The sequence below is a fragment of the Halichoerus grypus genome, chromosome 7 (genome assembly GCF_964656455.1).
Source record: "Halichoerus grypus chromosome 7, mHalGry1.hap1.1, whole genome shotgun sequence".
Lineage (NCBI taxonomy): Eukaryota > Metazoa > Chordata > Mammalia > Carnivora > Phocidae > Halichoerus > Halichoerus grypus.
Window position 1 is genome coordinate 37237222 of NC_135718.1, and position 16593 is coordinate 37253814.

The 16593-nt window shown below is 48.9% G+C and overlaps 1 protein-coding gene across 1 annotated transcript; it reads left to right on the plus strand.

Moving 5' to 3' along the window:
• The first annotated feature begins 2167 nt into the window (after positions 1-2167).
• FXYD4 (FXYD domain containing ion transport regulator 4) lies at positions 2168-6359 on the plus strand. Its single transcript, XM_036087079.2, has 8 exons — positions 2168-2308; positions 3988-4047; positions 4625-4657; positions 4769-4792; positions 5461-5535; positions 5632-5668; positions 5952-5989; positions 6174-6359. Exons 2-8 carry the CDS (start codon positions 4008-4010, stop codon positions 6191-6193), a joined length of 267 nt encoding a protein of 88 aa, XP_035942972.1. The 5' UTR covers positions 2168-2308; positions 3988-4007; the 3' UTR covers positions 6194-6359.
• The last annotated feature ends 10234 nt before the right edge of the window (positions 6360-16593 follow it).

The window sequence follows — 16593 nt, forward strand, 5'->3', positions numbered from 1 at the left end:
GAATGGCCAGCCTTTGAGGCCCCTCAGAGGGGATAGATGCACTCTTCCAGCCATCGTGCCACCTACACCTACCACCAGTTTGGGCAAGAGGAAGAGATGAGGTGGTGACTTACCATTGTGCTTGCAGAAATCACACACAGGTAGCTGGGCTCCCTCTCGCTGGTTTTGCACCAGGCTCAACCTATCCCCCTACCTTGGACCAGTGTCAATACCACCAGGCTCAGGTGAAGTTTTCTTTCTACCTGTTAAAGATGACACTGTCTCATGGGGATGGGGATGGGAGTGGAGGATCCCTGACAAGGGAAGAAGCTGCAGGGCAGAGCAAAGATGCTTTTGGAGAAGGGGATCTGAGGTCCTTTTCATACTTCCTGGAGACCTCCCAAAGCAAAGAGGGCCCTTGGGACCTAAAAGGTCACCTTTTTACAAATGGCTGCTTCAGGGCTGCTTCTTCCTCACTGTAGCCTGACAGGGCAGAAGAACTCAGCTGAAGGGTCTGATCACTTGGGCTGAGACCCCCTTCCACTACCAAGGCAAAATGTGGCCTTGAGCAAGACCTTTCTCCTCTCTGGAATGTGGTTTCTCCGTGGGGAGGGGGGCTCGCTACTGACGACCCCCTTTCTCTTATGCTGCAGATCTCTGTGTGTGCGTATCAGGGCCATTCCCGGCTACAGTTACAGTGAACTGAGCAGCATGATCAGATGTCATCGTCACCACAAGCATTCAGAGTAGGCTCGGTCATGGTTCCTACTTTATGGATGAATAAATAGGCAGGAAGAGAGTAAATTAGTTGCTCAAGTGCACATAGCAAGTAACTAACAGAGCCTGGATTTGATTTCAAAGTATGTGCAATTAATGGTTCTTCTGAATCTGGAGGTTAACAAACTTTCCTCGCACCAGGCCTAGGAGACATTCAGTCCACAAATACATATTGAGGGCTGATCATGGAGCAGCCCCAAACCCCCCGCAGAACCTACACCCCAAACCTCAAAGGTCAGTCCTGTCATTATTCCATTTTAGAGGAGAGGGAACTGAGGCTCAGAATGATGAAGGAGCTCCCTGAGCTTACCCAGGGAGTAAATGGCAGGCTAGGCTTAAACTCTAGCTTTTCCTGGCCCCAGAGCCCCTGGACTTGAACTCCACAGAAACTGAATCTTGAAGGCAGGGAGTACCATGGAAGGTTTTCATGAGAAGGTGTAACGTGTTTATACTAGGAATGTCCTCACCTTTCCTACTCCCCCTTCCTCCCCACCCTGCCTTTCAAGGCTTTGTTTTGCCCCCTGATCCCCAGCACTGGGAGCCTCCAGTGGCTTCTTGTCCTCATTGACTCAACAATCCAATCCCAGTAGATTTATTGGTGTCTGTAACTGGCCATTGGGAATAAGGGAGGCAACAGTCCTGCCTTCAGCTGATCACCATCTAGTGGTAAAAGCAACAAAGAGAGGAACTGCGGAGGGACAACAGAATGGAGAGGCCTGGGCTCATCCAGAACCAAGGGCACAGACCAAAAGCATTGTGGTGGAGTGAGGCACGAAAGGGGAGTTTGGCCAGAAGCCTGTGAGGCAGATATGGGGGTCTGCAGAGGGAAGCAACCACTATTCAGCCTGGGGCTGGCAGTCCTCCTCCTGGCCCACCCCCCCTCCCCCACACTCTGTGGAGCAGGCAGGAAACCAGGGTCTGGGCCAGGGTGGTTTCTAATCCTAGCCATCAGTTTCCCTGGGCTAAGTGGGTGTCAGGCCTGGTCAGAGGGTGGGCAATCCTGAAGGAAGCCATCAGCCTCAGCCATCCCCCTCAATAAACACCCAGTCCAGGGAAAAGCAATGGGACCACTGAGCAAATGGAGCCTCAAGGCCAGTCCCTGACTCCTAGTCGACTCAGCTGTCCCCAGGACACCCCACCCCCACCACCAGCACAAGAACCCAGAAACATCCTGTCCCCCTTCCAGCAACCCTCTGGACCCCCCCTTTAGGATCTAGGTGAGCTAAAGAAGCTGAAAGCACCTTCTCCTCAAGAAAAAGGTCTGAGGCCCACCCCATCCCTCTCCCACCACCACCTTAGCCTCTGATGGCCCCAGGGCCCCCAGGAGCTCAGCTCTGCACTGGGTGTGGCAGGGCAAGCTGTCTCAAGAGCTCATGGGAGGGTGGGGGGGAAGGGAGGAGAAGGAGCTACTGGAATCTCAAGGAATCCGACCAGTTCCCTCCTGCCTGCAGGTACTGTTGCCCTGGGCGGAGCTGCTGGGTTTAAAGAGCCAGAACCCACCTGGGCTGAACACAGCCCCAGCAACCTCTCTAGATCTGCATCCGGCTCTCAGGTGAGCAAGTGTCCGCTAGGACTTCAGGGCTGCTAAGCGGAAGGATGGGGGAAGAAGGGTGAGGGTGGAGGGGGTACCAGTCTGAGGAAGGGGTGGTGGGTGCCTAGGTATTCTCAGTAACAGGGTGCATGTTTGAGGGTTTTGAGGATTGGAGGCTGTTTGCTCTGTGACCACTATCATATAGGCAGTGGGATGGTGGGGCGGCTAGGAAACAGGAGCCCGCCTTTGGAGTTGCAACCCTCATGACTCAGGAGTCCCAGGGTTGTGAGAGGGGATGAGTGCAAAGGAGGGCCAGCTTCCAAGACTGCTAAAAGCCGACCAACTCCCACATTCAGAAGCTGCACGTTACTAGTCCCTCCCGTCTAGGGCAAAAGGACCCATGTATGTATGTATGTATGTATGTATCTATCTATCTATCAACTTGGCTTTATTAAGCGATTCATGAATTAGGCAGCATCCCATTTAGCAAGTAGAGAGGGCTATGTATTTTTTTTTTAAGATTTTATTTATTTATTTGACAGACAGAGACACAGCGAGAGAGGGAACACAAGAAGGGGGAGTGGGAGAGGGAGAAGCAGGCTTCCCGCCAAGCAGGGAGCCCGACGCTGGGCTCGATCCCAGGACCCTGAGATCATGACCTGAGCCAAAGGCAGACGCTCAACGACTGAGCCACCCAGGAGCCCCTGTATTTATTTATTGTAACACATTTCATTACTTACTATGTGCTAGGCATTATTCTTAGGCTTCACATGTAGTAATTCATTTAATTCAATCATAACCTTATGCCATTGCTATTAATTGTCCTCGTTTTACAGGACACTGAAGCACTGAGAGGTGAAGTAACCCACTGAGTCACACAGCTGTTAGGTGGTTTTGAGGGGATTAGAGTTCCAGCCAGCTGGGCCCAGCAGATAATAACGGGGGGGGGGGGGGGGGACGGGACTTCAGTTTGCAAGAGCTGACAGTCCCTAAGCTTTCCTGCAGCTAACAACATGCAGAAAGCTGGCAGGGGTCTTATCTCAAGGAAACAGCCACCCTATAGGAACTAGTTCTTAGGGACCTGGATAGTTCCCACCCTGAGGAGAAAGAAAGGAGCAATGTTCCTTCCGCCCACCAGGCAGTTTCCTGCTGTGGGATTTGGGGCTGCCTTGGAGCAGGATCCCTGGTTGAGGCTGGGGTGGGAGGCCCTCACATGCTTCCACTACCACCTTTCCCCTCCTCAGCTGCTCAGCCCTGAGTGTGCTCGCCCTTTGCAGAGACTATCTTGGAATTCATCCTGATATCGCCCGAGGCCCAGACCTTTGGGAACAATAGCTCAGGGTGCCTCTTACCCTTTTGAGTGGGGTTAAGGAACCAAAGCCTGAGTTAGAACAGTAGCCGTGCTCCTCTGACCAATGGTCAGGCTTCTGATTAAAGACGAACAAAGACTTCAACAAATCACTTACTAGGTGTGAGCATTGTTCGAAGTACTTAACTAGTATTAACTCAATCCATGTAACTCCACTAGGCATTTACGATTATCATCTCTAGATGAGGAAACAGAAATCAGTAACTTTCCCAAGACCACTTCATAAACCAAGTGCACCCTTGGGATTTGTGCCCTGGCTCTTTGCCCCAGGCACTGTGAACCTCGGGCAGGTCCTGGCTGTCTGACCCCAGCCCGCCCCCCTCCCCTGCAGCCCTGCTCTGCAGCTGTATCATGAAGAGAGTGACCCGGGCCCTTCTCCTCACACTGGCAGGTGAGTCCTCCCAGAAGTGAACCTGCTGCCACTCACCCTCCCCCCAAGGCAGTGAAAACCAGGGCAGCATCTCCCAAAGGGGGCCTGATGTTGAACAAATGTAATTCATTTAAACTGTCAATTTAAAGAGTGACACTAAGGAGATAATAGTACAGGGAGGAAGTGGATATTGCAAAAGTTGTCCTAAATAATTGAACGTTCGAAAACAGTAACCATCTGTTGGCATAAAGAGAGAAGCATTCCCTATTCCCTGTCAGGGCATTAGCCAGGATCTGTGTAGGAAGCTTCTCAGAAGAGGGTAAAAAGATACCAACACACCATTCCATTTCAAATGCAAGAAAGACTAGCAGGAAGCCTGAGAAATGGCAGGAAGGGCTGAGGGGGAGTGGCAAAGGCTATGGGGTGAGAGACAAAATCCCAGGGCTATTTGGGGCTGGGGAAGGTGTGAGGGTCCCCCCGCCAACCTGCCCACCCAGGAGGCTGGTCTGGGCTGAGGACATACCCCCTGATTCATTATGAGACCAGTGTCATGAATTAATACCCGTTGATACCCGATCCCTCTGCTTTTCCCACCCAGGCCTGCCTGCCTTGGAAGCCAATGACCTGGTTGGTGAGTGAGGCCCCAGACTGCCCTGCTCCTGCTGCCCCACATTTTCCCTCTAAGACCCCACACCCTGCCTCCTGGTTCTGGTTCTTATTTTTTTCCCCCCGCTTCCTGCAGATAAAGACAGTCCCTTCTACTATGGTAAGAGCTGATCTCCCTCATCCCCCACCCCCTACCTTTGCCTATCCTGGACCTCTTTGCTAGAGCTTGGTGACGGCTAATGAGAAAAGAGGGGCAGGATGGGGCTGGGACTGGGGATTACAGAGTCGGCATGGTCTATGAAAAGAGCAAGAGGCCAATATGCAACATGGTCTTTGGGAGAACTTCATTCCAGCAAGGAGGGAAGATACCCACAGGATATTTAGGAAGATTCCTGGGGAAGGGGCTGGAGGCCGTTGGGCCCCCAGGTATCTCACCTAATCTTCCTTCCACTCTCTCACTTGCCTTCCCCAGCACCCGCTCCTTGTTGCTCGACAGTCCCCAGCAGCTTTTCTCTTCCTCTGCCTGGCACTGTCCTCCAGTGTCCCTACACACCCCCCTCTCCCCCCAGCCTCAGCGCAAATGCCACCTTTCAGAAAAGCCTTCCTTGATCAGAAAGACTTCCAACTCCCTTCTTTTTCTGTGCTCTTCTGCTTATTTTTTCTTCCTAGTGCTATTCCCACCAGCTATTATACCGCGTATCTATTTACTGGCTTGTCTTTCTTGTTGCCTGAACTGTAAGTGCATCTGCACAAGCAGGTGATCATAAATATCTTTCGAGTGAGTGGGGCGGAGCCGGGCTGGTGCCCGCTTACTCTCTGCTCCCCCAGACTGGGAAAGCCTGCAGCTGGGCGGGATGATTTTTGGAGGGCTCCTGTGCATCGCTGGAATCCTGATAGCCCTGAGTGAGTGGTGGGGCTCGCAGGCCGGGCCCAGGGGGAGGCGGTGGGGTGGCCCAGGCACCCCAGGTTCTTTGCACTGACCAGCTCTTCCTCCCACAGGTGGAAAATGCAAGTGCAAGTACAGTCAGAAGCACAGGTGAGACAGGGCCCCCACTGTATGCCCCGGGAGCAGAGCACACCTATTTGGGGGTAAAGTCCTGCAATTTAGAGCAAGAGGACAGCCCCTTGGCTGCTCCCTGGGCTTGCAGTGGGGTTTGTTATTCACTGATAATAGAAAGCTATAACCCTTGGTATTGTTTAAAATGACAGGGGAAGAATAGCAAGCAAGTGTGCCCCCTGGGGAGGGAGCACCAGGTGTCCTCCTGGGGGATACAGGACAGAAGGTCTGGGGATGCTAATTTGATGTGTTCCTTTCTTAGCCCCTTACCTGAGAAGGCCATTCCACTCATCACTCCAGGTAAGAGGGGCTTCTTTGAGGGGCTTCCAGGCCCTCAGGCAGGGTGGCCATAGTATTTGAGCATTATTAAATGCCTTGCGTAATGCTGTCCTAAGCCAGCCCAGCCTTGGGGTTTCTGGAGGCTGGGGGGGTTGCCTTTGTAGTGACCATGTCTGTGAGGACCTGACTCCCATTTTCTCTTCAGGCTCTGCCAGTACCTACTGAGGACAGGACCAGCTTCGTGGCACTCTTGGTACCAGCTCCCATGCTGTTCTTTCCCCACCTGGGGGCCTTACCCTCCATGATGGCCTTTCTCCCCCAGGGTGGGCCCTTAAGCTCCCTTCTGATCAGGAGGCTGTCCAAAGCTTATTTCTAAATTAAACTGTCTTATTCCTCCCTCCAGTGTCTTGTGAGTGAGTCTTTCTGTAGGTCTGATCAGGGATGGGCAGGCTGGGCAGGGACTCCGACGTCTTGCTCGGGAATGCTCAGGCCCCTCAGTGGCTGGTGGTGAGGGGGTCCTGTGGATTGCTAATGCTTCTTGTGGCCACATGTCTGTCCTGAGGGCTATTCCCAGCATGCTCCCCACTTTGAAAACCTGATAATTGGTCTTCTGCCCCCTTGCCTCATCCATACCCCATGCAAGATACCTCAATGTTATATCAAAGGACCTTACAATTTCCACACCTTGCGTAGAGACCCTAGAAGTCCCAGTGAGCCAGGTACCCATGACATTCTCTAACCTCGAATGATCCCCAGAGCCTCACCCTCCACTAAGAGGCCACCTCACTCAGTGAATGCTCTCTATCATTCACACAGCTCAGGAAATGAAGCAATTCCTTCGTTGACCCATCCCAGTAAAACCCTATATAACCCTCAGACAAACCCATGGACTCTGCCTACCCTAGATAATATCCTATGAGCCACATCCCAAGAAGCCTGCATCTTAGAACCAAAGACCATCCATACACATCTAGGTTCCCCAATATATCCAAAGTCCACTCCTGGAACACCTCACTTGAAAGATCCCTACATGTACAGGGTAAGGCTGGGGAATTGCCTCTCCCACCTCGTCAGCCTGTCTGTCCTGCAGCCTTATCCATTATGCCATCCTCTATAGTCCAAGACAGAAGGAACTAAGGTGCCCTCAGTCCAGCTCCTGTTCCCTGCATCGACCCTGGTGTGGCAGCAGGCTGAAGTAGCAGAGATCTCCCCTGTCCCTGCCAGACAGTGATGCACAGTCTGGGGTGCACCAGATCTGCGGTGACGGGACAGCCATATTGGTGCATCTAATGGTGCACTGCTCCAGACCCTCCCCCACTTCTCAGGGTGGGGCCGCATCCTGTGGAAATCGTGTGTCCTAGACTTCAGGCCCCAGACTTGTAGACTTGGGTTAGGAGGCCAGAGCAGGGGAGTCTGAAAGGTGAACCCTTCCTCCCATGGGTTGGCAGGCCATCCCAGGCCCTGAGGTCTCAAAATGAGATTCATAGGTCTGCTTAGGGCCCTTGAAACAGGACACATGAGGAGGTGGCGGGGGGGTTCCAAGGCGGGACCAGAGCTGCAGCAAGAAGTCCAGGAACCTGAGTGAGACTCGAGACACCTGGCTGAAAGTGCGGCCCCTGTCTAAGTGGATGACAGGGTGGCAGGGAGCCATGGAGGTTGGTGGCTGTGCCAAGCTTATCACCCACCGGGACCGATCCTATAAGGCCCTCAAAGCCCCAGGATTCTGAGCTGATGCATCCTGTGAAGAAGAAACGAGTGTGTTTCGGCAGCGGGCGTGCATGGGCAGCCATGGGTGATGTGATCGGGTTAAGAGGTGACATCTGAGCTGAATCCTCAAAGGTGAATGATTATAGGAGCCCGCTGCACCTTTCCTGGTAGAGAGAATAGCGCTTGCAATCGGCCTTTTGAGGACCAGAGAAAAATCAGCATGAGTGGAACATCAGCGAGGAGATCAAAGTAGAGACAGATGCGGCCACTGCAGGGAGAACCCCTGCCCCCTCCTGAGCTGGGAATTGGGGGCCCCCCGAGGCCCCATGGGAGGCGGGAGCAGGAGGAAGGCAGGAGACCACTGGGCGCGGAGCCCAGAAGCACCCTCTGTCGAGTCAGAGCCGCCTGAAGGCAGCTTCCAAACTCGCTTTTCCGGCCTGGGGACTAGGCTGCATGTGCCTCTCCTCCTTGGACACAGGAGGACGCTGGTGCGAATGGATTGCATCTGAGAAGTAAAAATGAGCTCCACTTAGGAAAGCAAAGTCTGGCCGTTTGTCTGTGGGGCTGGAGTGGCAGACACGAAGTGACATTTGTCAGAATGCCACCTTCTGAGTGACCGAAAACTGCTTTTTTTTTTTTTTAAGTTGGTTTATTTAAGCAATCTCAAAAACCCATCGTGGAGCTCGAACTCAGTGGGAGATCAAGAATGGCATGCTCTACCCACTGAGCCAGCCAGGCACAATGGGACCTAAGCCACTTTGACCCAAGATTCAGCGATTCCGACCTGGACGCCCATTCTGGTTAGAGGGTTTCTGGACACAACATTCCACATCCATCTTAACGTTTTAGTTCCCTGGCTCCACTTCGCGGTGGACCCCAGTCCCAGTCCTGCTGTACCTTCAGCCTACCAAACATGGCTTTTTTCCAATTTCGTCTGAACAACCTGCACAGTTCACTCAAGTCCTATAAGCAACCACTCTGGGGTGAAGGACCCCATGACCCCTACACCCCCAACATGTGGGACTCCCTCATTGCCCAGCATCAGTGAGCCTGACTTTGTCCAATTACAGGCTGGTACCTAGTAGTTTAGGCTGATTCTGCCTGTCCAAGGCTGGGGCAAGGGGCTCTTGGAGGACATCCGGGGTCTGGATTAATCATGGGTAGAAGAAGTCAGGGAATGTGATGGGAGGTAGGGGGCACCATGCAGGTCGGAGTCCATGTTAGCCTGTGAGTTTCGCAGCTGGGCCCTGGAGTTGGGCTGCTGATTCCCAAGAAAAACAAGTCCTGCCCCCACCTCCCCTTCCTACTCCCCATTTCAACCACCACCTCCTTGGTGGGGAGAGGGAAAGGTAGCCATAGGATGAGAGGAGTCTCTGCCCAGGCTTCCCTGTGTGGAAGAGTCCCCTTCCCTGGGCCTATTTCTCCTTGGAGGAGCATGGCTTTACTCACAATTCCCTCCTTTTGTTGCCGCCTCCCAGAGAAAGGGTTGCCCAGGAAAGAATCTGAGAGCAAAGGGTAATTTCTACTCAATTGAACACTTAATATGTGAAGGTCACTATTAAAAACACTTCCTGTTAACTCAATTTTCCCAGCAGCTTATGAGATGGGAACTTTGTATTATTCCATCTGCGCATAGGAGGAGACCAAGGTTCTCAGAGGTTCTTGCAGGTCATCTTGCTCCTAAGCTGTTTCTGAAGGACTGGGCTACCTTGCCTTTCTGGTATTTATCACTATCTGAGAAAGAACCCAGTAACTGTGCCTGATTGGAGACTATCTATATCCCTTCCCATTTATGTATGTATATATGTATGTAGGTGTGTGTGTGTATATTTATTTTTTATGTAAGCTCTATGCCCAACGTGGTGCTTGAACTCACGACCTGGAGATCAAGAGTTGCATGCTCCAGCTGCCTGCCTGGCTCAGCTGGAAGAGCATGAGACTCTTGATCTTGGAGTCATGAGTTTGAGCCCCAGGTTGGGTATTGAGATCACTTATATAAACTTAAAAAAAAAAAAAGTTTTATGCTCTACCCAATAAGCCAGTCAGGCACCCCTTCCCCATTTTTTTTTTTTTTTAAAGATTTTATTTATTTATCTGAGAGAGAATGGGAGACAGAAAGCATGAGAGGGGGAGGATCAGAGGGAGAAGCAGACTCCCCGCCGAGCAGGAAGCCCGATGTGGGACTCGATCCCGGGACTCCAGGATCATGACCCGAGCCGAAGGCAGTTGCTTAACCAACTGAGCCACCCAGGCGCCCACCCCTTCCCCATTTTTAAATTTAAATAATCTTCTTTTCTTTTTTTTAAAATTAATTAATTTATTTATTTTAGGGAGAGAAAGAGAGTAAGTGGGTGCAAGAGGGAGGGGCAGAGGGAAAGAACCTTCAAGGAGACTCCCTGCTGAAAGTGGAGCCCACCTCAGGGCTTGATCCCACAACCCATGAGATCATGGGTTGAGCCAAAACAAAGAGTCGGACACTTAGCCAACTGAGCCATCCAGGTGCCCCTATCTTACTTTTTTCTGATTGCAAACATCTTTCATGCTTATTACAGAAAAGTTGAACATTACAGAGATATCTCACTTAGCTAAATCAGTTTTTAACCCAGCACTCAGAAATAATCAAGGTAAAAGTTTGATGTAATAGTCTATAACTGTTATATATAAATAACATTTATTTATATATATGGTTGTTGTTACATGAATCAATAGTTCCTTATTTTGTATTGCTTAGTAGTCCTCTGAGCGCTTTTAAAATAAGGGCCTACTAGCTTAAGAAAAAGTTGTAAGTTTTATTCTAAGACTTGTGGCTTAAACATTATAATATTTTTGTTTCCCAGAGGGTAGCAGCACCTTACCCTTTTTTTTTTTTTTTAGGTTTTATTTTTAAGTAATCTCTATACCCAATGTGGGGCTCAAACTTGTAACCCTGAGATCAAGAGTCACATGCTCTACTGACTGAGCCAGCCAGGCGCCCCTTATCCTCAATTTTTCTGTAAAATGTGCTATAAGAAGTAAGGGCCAACAGCTAACACAAGGGAACATGACTAGAGCCATCTGGGTGGATCACTGGTTAGGTCCTATGCCTGGCTCTGTAGAGGGATTTATTACTCAGAGGAATATTCTTAAGGCAAGATCAGATCAACTCTGCTCAAAATGAACCAAAGATACCCTATTTATCTTAAAGAAAAATCCCCTTAACATGGCCTATAGGCCCTACTTCTGACCGCAGGCCTTACAACATTCCATCTTCACCCACCCTCCTCTTCTACACTTGCCCTGCTCCTAGATGTTGTCTGAACACAGCATAGGCTCCAGCCTCAGCCTTAAGGCACTACACTTCCTTCCCTCTGCTGGCCATTGTCCCAGTTCCCAGCATCCCTGCATTACCAATTCCCTTCCTTTAGGCCCTTGTTAGGAGGCCTCCTGGCCACTTACAACTGCACCATCATTTGTCCTTCTCATCACTGTATCACTGTTTGCTGCTGCTTCTTTGTATTCAGTCCTAATTCTCATACTGTTGATTTTTTATTGATTTGTTATGGTCTCCCACCCCAACCAGAATGTACATTTGAATTGGTGCCTACAGAATTTTCTGAGTTTGGTTCACAGTTTTGGCTCTTCTCAAATTGCCATTTTATGGTTTCCATTGAGTACATATTGGCCATTTTGAGCTTCTTGTGTTCTCAGGGTAATTTTTAAAAATCTCGCTGCATTCCTGCCACCATCCCCTCATAGATGATAATAGCACATGGGTCTTACAGTTATCCTATGCCTCCGATAAATGTACACAATATCTGTACCCTATCAAAAATATCCAGGCATAAAAGACAAACTGACACCAGACAACATAAACACAGAGAAAGAAGATGCAGACATTGGAATGATCAGACCAATACTTTCAACTATGACTAATATGTTCAAGGAATGAGATGATATGTGGAGATTCTCAGAAAAAAACTCAACGTATGCACTGTGGGTTTAGCTGTGTACTTCAAAAAGGTATGTTCAAGTTTTAACCCACAGTACCTGGGACTATGACCTTATTTGGAAACAGGGCTTCTGCAGATATAATCATTTTAAGATGGGGTCATACTGGATTAGGTTGGGTCCTAATTCAATGACTGGTGTCCTTGTAAGAAGAAGAAAATTTGGACACAGGTAGAAGGCCATGTGACAAAAGAGACAGAGATGGGAATGATGCAGCTGCAAGCCAAGGAACACCAAGTTTGCTGGGAACCATGGAAGCTAGAAAGAGGCATAGAAGGATTCTTCCTCGGAACTTCAGAGGGAGCATGGCCTTGCTAACACCTTGATTTTGACTTCTCACCTCCAGAACTGTGGAAAAATTAAAGTTTTTGCAATACGTAAAAAAAAAAAAATCAAGTGGGGGGCGCCTGGGTGGCTCAGTTGGTTAAGCGACTGCCTTCGGCTCAGGTCATGATCCTGGAGTCCCTGGATCGAGTCCCGCATCGGGCTCCCTGCTCGGCAGGGAGCCTGCTTCTCCCTCTGACCCTCCCCCCTCTCATGTGCTCTCTCTCTCTCTCTCATTCTGTCTCAAATAAATAAATAAAATCTTTAAAAAAAAAAAAAAATCAAGTGGAAATTTTAGAACTATGGAAGTGTTTTCTTTTTTTAAGTTTATTTATAATCTCTAGACTCAACATGGGGCTCAAACTCATAAGCCCGAGATCAAGAGCCGCATGCTCCATCAACTGAGCCAGCCAGGTGCCCTAACAATCAGTATTTTACGGGAGAAATAGCAAAAGCTTTCTCTCTGAAATTGGTAATAAGACAAGGAGGTCCTCTGGCCCCAACTTTGTTCAGCGTCACATTTTTTTTTTAGCATCACAGTTCTTTTTTAAAGATTTTTTATTTTATTTTATTTTATTGAGAGAGAGAGAGAGCATGAGAGAGAGGAGGGTCAGAGAGAGAAGCAGACCCCCTGCTGAGCAGGGAGCCCGATGCGGGACTTGATCCTGGGACTCCAGGATCATGACCTGAGCCGAAGGCAGTCGCTTAACCAACTGAGCCACCCAGGCGCCCCAGCATCACAGTTCTAATGATAAAAAACAAACTTAGATCTAAGAGCAGGCAACAAGGCAAGAATAAAGTATATAAAGATTAGAAAGAAAAACTATCATTATTTGCAAACAGCATGTTTTTTTATGTAGAAAATCTACATTAAATTAGCATAGATAAGTGAATTTAGCAAGGCCATGATCAATATAAAAATCCATAGTATTAGGGCGCCTGGGTGGCTCAGATGGTTAAGCATCTGCCTTTGGCTCAGGTCATGATCCCGGGGTCCTGGGATAGAGCCCCACATCGGGCTCCTGGCTCAGCAGGGAGTCTGCTTCTCCCTCTCCCTCCGCCTCTCCCCCTGCTCATGCTGTCTCAAATGAATAAATAAAAAAAAATAATTAAAAAAACCCATAGTATTTCAGGACTCTGTTGAGCTTCAGCCCTGTGTCAGGCTCCGCGCTCAGCGGGGAGTCTGCTTGAGATTCTTTCACCCTCTCCTTCTGCCTCCCACCCCCGTGCTCTCTAAAATCATTCTTTAAAAAAAATCTATTTTAGTATTTCTTTTTTTTTAAGATTTTATTTCTTGGGCGCCTGGGTGGCTCAGTCATTAAGCGTCTGCCTTCGGCTCAGGTCATGATCCCAGGGTCCTGGGATCAAGCCCAGCATCGAGCTCCCTGCTCGGCGGGAAGCCTGCTTCTCCCTCTCCCACTCCCCCTGCTTGTGTCCCCTCTCTCTCGCTGTGTTTCTGTCAAATGAATAAAATCTTTAAAAAAAAAAAAAGATTTTATTTCTTTATTTGACAGAGAGAGGTAGCAAGAGAGGGAACACAAGCAGGCAGAGTGGGAGAGGGAGAAGCAGGCTTCCCGCCGAGCAGGGAGCCCGATGCGGGGCTCGATCCCAAGGACCCTGGGATCATGACCTGAGCCGAAGGCAGACGCTCAACGACTGAGCCACCCAGGCGCCCCTATTATAGTATTTCTTGAGGCACCTGGCTGGCTCAGTTGGTAAAGCATGCAATTCTTTTTTTTTTAAGATTTTTATTTATTTATTAGAGAGAGAGAGCACAAACAGGGGGAGCAGCAGAGGCAGAGGGAGAAGCAGGCTCCCCGCCAAGCAGGAAGCCCGATGCGGGGCTCAATCCCAGGACCCTGGGATCATGACCTGAGCGAAGGCAGACGCTTAATGGACTGAGCCACCCAGGTGCCCTAAAGCATGCAATTCTTGATCTTGGGGTTGTGAGTTCAAATACCACACTGGGTGCAGAGTTTACTTTAAAAAAAATCCATAGTATTTCTTTCTTTCTTTTTTTTTAATCCTAAGAAGTCCCAGCAACAAACTCTCAGCAAATCACATCAAAAACACCGTGTAAAATATAATAAAATATCTGGAAACAAACCTCATGAAATATATGCAAGAAATTTTACACAAAAACTAAAAACAAAACTGAGATGCCTTACAAGAGCCTTATGACTTGATGCATCTGCCAACATTCCAGAGCATGGGTGGTATTAGTGAAGAGTGAGCTCGTAGCTTCAGGAGCTGCTTTTTGAATAGTAAATAGCCCTGTGATGCAGGAGACGTGGCCTTGATTCATAATACTCAGGGTCTAAGCTGTGACTGTTCACTGAGACTTGTCAGAGACACCACACAAAACCCATTTGTGATCACAGACACCTCCACAATGGGGCCTACTCTGTCCTTTGCAGCAGATGGCAGGGCAGCTTGCAGAACCCCTGCAGCCTTCTGGTCATCTAAAAATTAGGTAGGAGCAGTATTTTCATGTGTAAAAATAAGCTTTCTCCAAAATCCAAAATGTCTTACTAAAAACCTGCCTCTTAGTGATGCAGTATCTTGACATTTACTTTGGAGGAAATGTCCCAGTTCTGCCCAAGGCCAAAGACTGGTCAACATTTCCCATAAAGACTCAGATTGTACATACATGAGGATAATGTTAGGCTTTGTGGCCACACGGTCTCTGATGAAACTACCCATCTCTCTGCCAATGTAGCACAAGAGTAGCCACCAGACAAAACGAATGGGCATGGCTGTGTACCAAGAAAACATTTACAAAAAACAGGCAGCAGGCCAGATTTGGCCCTAGGACCCTAGTTGGCCCATCCTTACCCAAGATTATTAGACCCTAAAGACTTCCCTGATGTGGCAGAGCCCTGAATTCTTCCTCCCGCTAGCACACACATGTCCTCCTAAGGCATCCAGAGTACTCGCTGCTTTCTCCCCAACGAACCCAATGAGGAGGTCATCAACACACTGATCATGGCAAGGTGATCAGTGTCTCTTCAGACTCTACTGTAACACAGCAGGAGTTACCAGAGCCCTGGAGAAAGACAGGGAATGTGTTCTAACATCCATGTTATGAGAAGGTAAAATGTTTTTAAATCTCCTCCTTGATGCTGATTGAAGAGAATGTATTCACTAGGTCAGGAGCTTCTCAAGTGCTGGAGACTTACTGATCTGTAACTGGCAAGGGCACCACATTAAGTGCTGAGCTGTGTGGAGGCAATTACTTGGTTAAGGTCCTGGTCTGCTATCCTCTACCAGAATTCAGCTGATGAACCAGACAAGCAAATTAAAAGGGCATTTGCTTGCCTTTTTAGCCTATGAGCATGGCCCAAACCTCAGACATGGCACTTCTCCTTATTCATGGTCTTGAATGGGTAACACCATTTGAGAGGCCAAGAGGACTTGGCCTTTTCTACCATTATAGCTCTTACTTCACAAGCCAAGGATCCAGTGTGTGTGTTCTGTCAACTGCCTAGTGCCCCTTTATACTAATTCACTCAGGGAGATAACCTGAGGGGTCTGCAAACCTATTTGACCTCCAGTGAAATGAACTTCACCTGGGAATCCATTTGTCACCTGGCCTTCTCATGTTCCCACTCTACCAGAGAAGATCTTGATTTTCAATTAGCTTTCTGCTCATACGGCCAGAGTAATAGCTGGGAGGAGAAAGCTGAGACCTTGTAACTGTGCTTATGTGTGGCCCCTGGGCAGACAGAGGTCTATTAGCCTTCACCACAGATCTGGCCAGGCGAAGCCCTTATACTGCCTTTTGGGCTTTACTGTCTGCCACCATCCAGTCTCTGCTTTTGTGTTATCCTTTTATCCCGATTTTCTTGTACTGCCAACCACAGCTGAGAATTTCCACTAAACTTAAAATGCCGGTGCATGTCACTAGCACATTCCTTTATCAAATTAGAAGCATCTTGGGCACCTGGGTGGCTCAGATGACTAAGCGTCTGCCTTCAGCTCAGGTCATGATCCCAGAGTCCTGGGATCGAGGCCCGCATCAGGTTCCCTGCTCCTTGGGAGCCTGCTTCTCCCTCTGCCTCTCTGTCATGAATAAATAAATTAAAAAAAAAAAAAAATTAGAAGCATCCTTGGGCCCTTCAACAGGAACTTTTTTAAGTTTAAGTAATCACTACACCCAACATGAGGCTCAAACTCACGATCCCAAGATCAAGGGATATATGCTCTTCTGATTGAGCCCGCCAGGTGCGCCTTGACAGAACATTTTTAGCTGGTTTTTCCCACCTCTTATGCTAAATCCTACCATGCCCATCTGAGTCTGATGACCCCTTTCTCAATATCCAGCATCCCTCCCTCCTGTAGGTCACTATCTCCATTCCACAGTGGGGCATCTCCATTCTGTGTCATGCTAAGTCCTGACCCTAGTTTTCTGTAACATAAAAATCAGCAAAGTTTTCTTGAACATGCTAGATAGCAAATATTTTAGGTTTTGCAGGCCGACGCATATTTGAAATTTTCACAGTACTTTTTACTGATGTAACTCAAAATTTTTAAGTACAATGTTTTATAGTGCTCAAGTCTACTAATAAGAATGGAATTCATTTGGGGAGTTATTTTCCACTGGGGTT

Excerpts from the sequence above, each read along its gene's own strand:
- FXYD4 (XM_036087079.2), top strand. The coding sequence starts at position 4,008 with ATGAAGAGAGTGACCCGGGCCCTTCTCCTCACACTGGCAG. Across the intron at positions 4,793-5,460 it reads AGACAGTCCCTTCTACTATG|ACTGGGAAAGCCTGCAGCTG; the intron begins GTAAGAGCTGAT and ends CTGCTCCCCCAG. Across the intron at positions 5,669-5,951 it reads AAGTACAGTCAGAAGCACAG|CCCCTTACCTGAGAAGGCCA; the intron begins GTGAGACAGGGC and ends TTCCTTTCTTAG.